This window comes from Eubalaena glacialis, chromosome 1 (genome assembly GCF_028564815.1).
Source record: "Eubalaena glacialis isolate mEubGla1 chromosome 1, mEubGla1.1.hap2.+ XY, whole genome shotgun sequence".
Taxonomy (NCBI): Eukaryota; Metazoa; Chordata; class Mammalia; order Artiodactyla; family Balaenidae; genus Eubalaena; species Eubalaena glacialis.
Window position 1 is genome coordinate 20,203,736 of NC_083716.1, and position 7,467 is coordinate 20,211,202.

Genomic DNA, 7,467 nt, shown 5'->3' on the forward strand with positions numbered 1-7,467 from the left:
CACCAATTTTTTTCCTTAAAAGCAACTATTACCAACATGCCAACATTTGCGGTCAATTTAAAGAGTTTTAAGAGCACAGACTGAATTCTTTGGAAAAATGAACACTTAAATATAGCAAAAGTGGCCATTTTTTTTTCTGGTCTTCCCTCTGCAAAGTTAATCTGCTCAATATAAGCAGAGGAAAATGAGTGAGTTACAGTGTAATTACAATGCAATGGAGACTCAGATATAAAAACTTTATACATAGTTAAAAAGTAACTTAACCCTATAAATGAATAGGTCCCATATCTTAATTACACATTTTAAAAAAGAGTCAAGCATCTTATTTAAAAACGACAAATTACGTTGTATTCTTAGTTTACTCTCTTTAACAGTCTCATTGTAAGTCTTCTAAAGTCAAAATTAGGATGTACCCGGTATGATGCAGTTGCACTCCATTCCAAGAAAATCAACCATTTCATACTGCTAAATCTAACATGTCGTACAATTTAACATAAACGTGCCTGCACGTTTATGTAGCTGATTCCTACCCCCCCCCCAAACCTTATCAACTCCTTCACCAAACTTGCATATAATCCTCACTCAAAGCCTCTTGGTTGAGTTAAATTCCATTTCTCGCCATACCGCTCTAGCAGGTCAATTGCAACAGCACATGTGCCAAAGAAATGAGTGGTTTTACTCACGCTCCCATTTTAAACGGGCACCTACTTACAATTAAATCTCTGCAACAAAAAAGTTTACCTGAGGCCATTCCTTCCATTCTAATAGAGGCCTAGCTTATTCTACCTGTCTCTGTGGTCTTGCCTCAGCTATAATAGCATACCCCCAAAGAGGCTGGACACCAGCAAAGCCGACCTGCTGCCAACTCTGCCTGTCACCCCGGGCAGGAAGCGCAACCTAACATGTATACGTTTGTAGGGGTGGGGTGGGTGTGGGTCGGGGGGGATGGGAACGCAAGTTACAGGAGAAAGGTTTGGTTGAATACTTTCAACTTGTAACAGAAGTTGTTTAAATGTGGAAAACAAAACTAACCAACACTCCCTCCCTTACCTCCACCCTTTCCAAGCGCGGGAACCTACCACCTTCCTGGAGCGCACCTTCAGTGCTTAAAGTACCCCGGGCCACCGACGCTTCAGCCAGCTCTTGATTTTTAGAACTCCCCGTCCTCCGGGAGAAACCAGAGGACGCCCGAAAGACTCGGGCCCACCCCCGGCGTCCCGAGATCCTCCCCTGCAGGTCCACCCTCTTCGAACCAGCCCGAGGCTCCCATTCCAGTCCCGGAGGAAGAGGGGTCCACCTGAGGCCGCAGGGGCAGCCAATAGGCAGTCCCCTCCACCCCGCGAGCCGTTGCGTTCCCCACTCCCGCGCGACCCCCTGGAAGGGTCCCCGCAGCCCAGCCCGCGCGGGCGCCCGCCGTCCCCGCCGGGAGGAGCGGCGGGAAGGCCGCGCCTTCTCTCCCCTCAGGATTACCTCGCAGCGCGAAGCCGGCTTTGTGCTTCCCTCCCTCCTTCTCCGCGGCCGCCGGAGCTGCAGCCGCCGCGCGATCCTCCACCGCCGCCTCTTAAGCGCCGCACGGCTCCAGAGGGGAGGGCAGAAGGGGAGGGGGCGTGAGAAGGGAGGGACCTGGGCGCCGAGCCCTGTGTAGCAGGAAGCGGCGACACCTGGGTCGCTCTGCCTCTAGCTCTCGCTCTCTGTTTTTAAAAAATATAATTTAAACCCCCCTTCTCTCCCCTCCCGCCCAGCGGTCCCGCGACCGTTACCGGCAGGCGGCTGGCGCTCTGGCGGGACTGGCCGAGCGCCCACCGAGCGTCCCCTGGCCCCGCCCCTAAGGCCCCGCCCTTAGGCCCCCGGGCTCCCCTGGCTCCACCCCCACAGGCCCGCCCCTCGCAGCCCCCGAACGCTCATGGCCCCGCCCCTCGGAATCACAGGATGTTCCTGGCCCCGCCTCCTCAAGGCCCCGCCCCGCGCGGCCCCTCGCGGCCCCTCGCGCCCCCTCGCGCCCCCTCGCGCCCCTCCAAAGCTTTGGTCCTGCCCCCTGCGGCCCTCTCCCTACCTCCCTCACCCTGTCTCTGAAGCCGCGGCCCCGGGCCCCTACTGGCCTGGCCTCTGGGAGGGCCTGGTGTGGGGCAGCTGCCTAGCATCTCTTCAACGTCCTCCCCGCTAGGCAGCTTCGATTAGCGGCGTCCCCTGAGGGTCGGAGGAGTAAACGACCCCGACGGAAACCAGACTACAAGCGGGAGGAGGGGAGCCTCGGAGATGCCGCCCTCCCTAACCTGAGCGAGCCACCCCCGCCCAGCTCCCGAGGCCAAGACACAGCTTTCAGAGTCAGCTTCAGCCGCCCGCACCGGCTGCTGGGTCTTCAGCGGGAGGCCACTGCTAAGGTTCCACCTCCGCACGCCCCCCGTAGGAGGGGCCTGGGTATTCTCAGCACAGTTGCCTTTGGGGGCGCCTCTTTCCCCTGCTCACCTCCACTGAGAGGCCGGGCAAGGGCTCTCTCCATGAGCTCCACTTGCATCTGTCGAGGGTTTCCACACGGACGTTGGCCCCTGGCCTTGAGACCTTATGAGAGCTGATCTCTTGGAGGTGAAAAGTCAAGGCACCGACAGCCTTCAAAATGAATTCGGGGCCGGGTAAACTTTGCACTCAGTGGCAGGGATGTGGATCCATCCACAGGTGACGCTGGGCCGCCCACCCCGGCCGCCCAGACACGACCTACTCTAGAAATAGACCTCCCAGCAACACACACCTTTCTCTACCACCCACGACTTGCACATCCCTCCCGCATACATGTCCTCCACAGTCACGAATCCACTACCAAGCACACCCTCCGAGCGGCATTCCGGTTATTCATGGTCCCTTGGGTCAACCCCACCCTAACACACAACAACAAACTTCATTCCCCACGCTTATCTCCCTGCGTTTCCAAGGTACTGGCGACAGTCCCCTTCATTTCCTTCCTCTTCTGCAGACTCTCTTCTTCCCCCTCAAATACTTCATGCCATCCCCCTCATCTTCATTCCCTCCCTCTTCCCTAAAAATGTGCTAATTAAAATGTAGTTTCCTCTTCCCACATATGAAGTGTGGGAAATGAATCTTGGCTTGGCACAAACTGTGATTCATTTATCCTCGTTTTCTCTCCCCACTGGACTAAAGCTACAGAAATTTTAGTCTACCATCTCCCATATGCTCAAAATCTAACCATGCCTTATGGTTTTTAAATACCCCTAAAGGATCGTGGGTAAGGCTTCCTGGCTTTGGGAAGAAAATATTGAGAAAACGCTCGGCCTGTCATTTTATGTGGCGTTTTAAAATATCTGCAGTATTTGAGAGAGATACTGGGAGTGGCTAGATGTTTTCTTGCATTTAAAAAGCAAAAAATGAAAAAAGCTTGGCACGCATCAAGGTTAGCCTTTTTATGAATAGCCCCCCCAAAATGTGTTAGGGGTACATATCAGACAATAGTCTCCACTCTACAGGACATTTGCCAGTCACAAATCTAGACCCCCCCCCCCCTCAAAGGAAGACAAATTAACATAATCCATTTTAAGCATGTCTGATGAGCAATCCTTTCCATGATCACTCCCTTTCCCACAGTTTTCGGACAAAATGGATAAAAGATTTGCTTACCCACTGAGGATCCAAGGCTTTCTTGTGTCCAGGGTAGTAGACGTGTGTTATCTTCTAGGTGTGGATTCTGCAGTGCTGCACGGAAACCCACTGCAGCCTCAGACCGGCGGTGGCGGCGGCAGCAACAGCAGCAGCGGCGGCGGCAGCAGCAGCAGTGGCGGCAGCAGCTTCTCCCAACGCTGAGTAGTAAAGTGAGTGACTTTGGTAGAGACTCCACAATTACCACTAGGCACTTGCTTATGAGAGAGGAGGTGGAATCTTTCTCAAAGGAATGGGTTTTGTTTTTCCTCTCCACTATTGCTTCATAAAAGGCAGAAAGGGTGGAAGCAGGGAGTTTTTTTGGACTGAGTAAGGCAGTACAGCTGTAGGAGGTCAAGGTTAAAATTAACTGGGTGATCGAGGGACCAATTTAGTGTGAGTCAATGAAATGCTAGAAGCATTAGTTTTAAAGAGCCCTCCTAACTTCAAACACTGGGGTCCATGGCAAAAATAAAGCCATGTGCCTTGAAACTGAATAGTATTTTGTGTTAATATTTAATTTCCAATCATTGCACTACAATGATAACTATATAAAGGAAGGTTATTTAGTATTTAATACAAGAATGTGAAAAGAATAATACATAAAATAAAACTGATTTACATGATTGGAAACAACAGAGTCCAATCTTACTAATACTTATAAGCATATCTGGAATTTCAATGAATGTCAGTATTAGAAAATATATTATTGTAAATCAACTATACTTCAATTTTTTAAAAAAAGAAAATATATTATTGACAGATACCACTTTGTACTTATAAAAATCACAATATTATTTATAGAAAAAACAAAAAAATCTAAAATAATTTAAGAAAATAATAGCAGGGTACTATTTCAGTGGCAATTCAAAGTTCAGCAAAATTAAGGAGCTCATAAGTAGATAACTTTAAATGCATGCAAATTTACTGTTTACATTATTAGAATGTGATGTGTCCACATATGAGGAAATTGAGAATCTGCATTATAACTTTAAATTTTATTTTAGACAATATTCCTCAATTTAAGCACTCAACATCTGTGATTTTTTTCTTCATAGGTAAGTGAGGAGGTGTGGTCCCAAAATATGAATAGAGAAAAATGTGGAAAATATTCTGCAATTGATTTTTTTGCACAGCCTTTGTTAACTACCTGTGTGATCTTGAGCAAGTAAGTAAACTCTTGTTCCATAGTTCCCTATTTTGTGAATTGAGGATGTTGGATTGAAATTTTCCTTTAGCATTCCAATAGACTATGATTTTATGAGATTTAAACTTTTTTGTGTATGATTTAATGCATGTATCTTTCAGTCTACACTACTTTTCCTGAAAACTTGGATTAAAAATAAATTTTTATTTTAAATGTGCAACCAGAGTTTGTTATTTACCACCATTCCAAAATTATTTTGCAAATCAAGTATCATTTTTGTAAAGTGAAAAAACAGTTTCATCTGACTTATGATTTTGTACCCAACTCTGACAAGTTTTCCTGAAGCAGGACCCTACAGTATTGCTAAGGATACTGACTGGCTGGAGCACAAAATGTATGTTTAATAGCGATGAGAACATAGTTAAAAACAACTGGTGCATCATTGGATGGTAGAGTTGGAACAGAATTTAGAGCTCACCGACTCCAGCCCTGTAATTTCACAAGTGGAAAAAATGGAAACCCAGAGAAGCAAAATGGGGACACAGGGAAGTTAACTCAGTCTCCACTCTTCCCATACACACAAGTCAAATAAACAGCACGTATGACCATATACACTGTTTCACACACCCACACTGGGGGCTGAGCAAGACCTGTCACAACAACAAAAAAGTAGTTTCACTCAGTGACACTATTTGTGTACATGTAGTATAAACTAAAGAGATATATCAAACAAGTGCTTATAATGTGTGTAAATATTAACACAAATTTTGCCTTCAGGCTTGGAGATGTTTATGCTAGAAAGTAAAGAAATTTGTCCAGGGGAATTTTTTTTTAAGTGACCTCTAAGGAAACTCACAACAATTATTTGCAAACTCTTACTTATCTTCCACACAAATGACAGGGCCTTGCACTTGTTTCCTTGCACCCATTGGTGCCTCTGTTCCCTTTAGTCTACATCCTCAAGCATACCTGCCAAGAGGAGAAGTTCATTTTGGAGCCAGGCAGGGGAAAGTACTGTAGAGATTTAATTCTGGCCTTCAGAGATGCTTTTTGGAAGTTGCTTTTGGGGCTAGATGCTAACATTTTTCCTTAAATCCTAATTTGGTATTCCTGATAAGGAACCTGGCACTAACCTAAGCCCACTCTCCCTAGTTTCAAAGGGGCATTACCTTAGATTAGATGACATAACAAAATCAGTGTTTTGTATACCTGGCAAGACAATTTGTCACCAACATTTTTTCTTTAAAAAAGCCTCCTAGGGACTTCCCTGGTGGTGCAGTGGTTAAGAATCTGCCTGCCAATGCAGGGGACACGGGTTCGAGCCGTGGTCTGAGAAGATCCCACATGCCACGGAGCAACCAAGCCAGTGCACCACAACAACTGAGCCTGCGCTCTAGAGCCAGCGAGCCACAACTACTGAGCCCATGTGCCACAACTACTGAAGCCCGTGTGCCTAGAGCCTGTGCTCCGCAACAAGAGAGGCCGCCGCAATGGGAAACCCACGCACCGCAGCGAAGAGTAGCCCCTGCTTGCGGCAACTAGAGAAAGCCCGCAAGCAGCAGCAAAGAGCCAATGTAGCCAAAAAATAAATAAATAAAATTATTAAATAAATAAATAAATAAAAAGTCTTCCTATAGGGAGAGAATTGAAGGAAATTAGTTGCCCAGTTTCTTCATCTGTTTTTATCTTGCTCTTCTGCAAGGAAGGCATTTCATCTACCAGGTGGTAATGGACAATGAAAAAAATGGCTGTTATTTGTATAATTCAAAGCAACCCCTCAAAATTAAATGCATTTCTTTGTATCTTCCCCAAAGTACTGAGCACAGTCTCTTATATAAAGGCACTTAATAGATACTTTAAAAAATGAATACACAAATTAATGAAATGAATAGCCCCCAAAATATCCAGAAACTGATTACAAAGTGTTTTTGTTTGTTTGTAATTTGGATTGTCTAAAACAACTGACTCCATTCTCTACTTCCTTTTTCTAACACAGTCATGACCTAAGAGAAACAAATTCCTTTTTGGAGAGCTCTTTAGGCATGCCTGATTTGTATTCTCCAATTAAATTGTAGCCACAAATCTCCACGTGAACTCTGGGTAGATAAAGCAGTAGCGGGAGAGTCTCTCTGCCAAGAAAGCACTGGATTAAATTTCAAAATTCCGGTGCTCTAGTTCTAGTTGGGAAACCAACTGGTTATGTGACCTCGAACAAGTTTCTCGACATGCTTGTGCCTCAGTTTAGCCATCTTTTAAGTGGTCGTGGTGTCTTATAATACCTGCTGTCCCTGCTTCATAGGGTGGTTATGAAGTTCAAATGATAATAAAGGAAAAAATGCTTTGAACTTTTCAAAGTACTTTGTAAATAGAAGGTATTATTATAGGCAGATGTATTTAAAATCAACTATCTAGTTCAAGGGACTTTACCCTAAACAACCTGTTTTACTACTTACTGGTTCGGAAAGCAAACAGGTTAATCTCTCTCCCTGTGTGCGTGCGTGCATGCATACACACACACACACACACACACAGGCTCGCGCACACACACGCATGCACCCTGCTGCTCCCAATTTAACAACTTCTCAGCTTTGAGCTTTTCCCCTTGGGTCGGGAATAACATCTGCAATATGAAGAGCTAAGAATTTATATAGAGATCCCTCTTCCATCCTTTTCCC

At 46.0% G+C, this 7,467-nt stretch overlaps 2 protein-coding genes across 6 annotated transcripts in view; one reads left to right on the top strand and one right to left on the bottom strand.

Annotated features, from left to right (window-relative positions):
* The window catches only part of ADD3 (adducin 3), a 124,268-nt gene extending 120,364 nt beyond the window's left edge, over positions 1-3,904 (bottom strand). Inside the window, exons 1-2 of one of the 5 annotated variants that reach the window (XM_061196303.1) lie at positions 2,063-2,281; positions 1,471-1,576 (exon numbers count right to left, since the gene is read on the bottom strand). The gene's annotated coding sequence lies outside the window, so the exon portion shown is untranslated. Of the gene's footprint in view, positions 1-1,470; positions 1,799-2,053; positions 2,282-3,627 lie in introns of those variants that run through there. The other 4 variants (XM_061196215.1, XM_061196478.1, XM_061196394.1 and 1 more) reach the window with 4 other exon arrangements.
* LOC133090992 (proline-rich protein 2-like) lies at positions 477-2,573 on the top strand. Its single transcript, XM_061189727.1, has 4 exons — positions 477-481; positions 1,155-1,607; positions 1,743-2,025; positions 2,169-2,573. Exons 1-4 carry the CDS (start codon positions 477-479, stop codon positions 2,571-2,573), a joined length of 1,146 nt encoding a protein of 381 aa, XP_061045710.1.
* Positions 3,905-7,467: the final 3,563 nt, after the last annotated feature.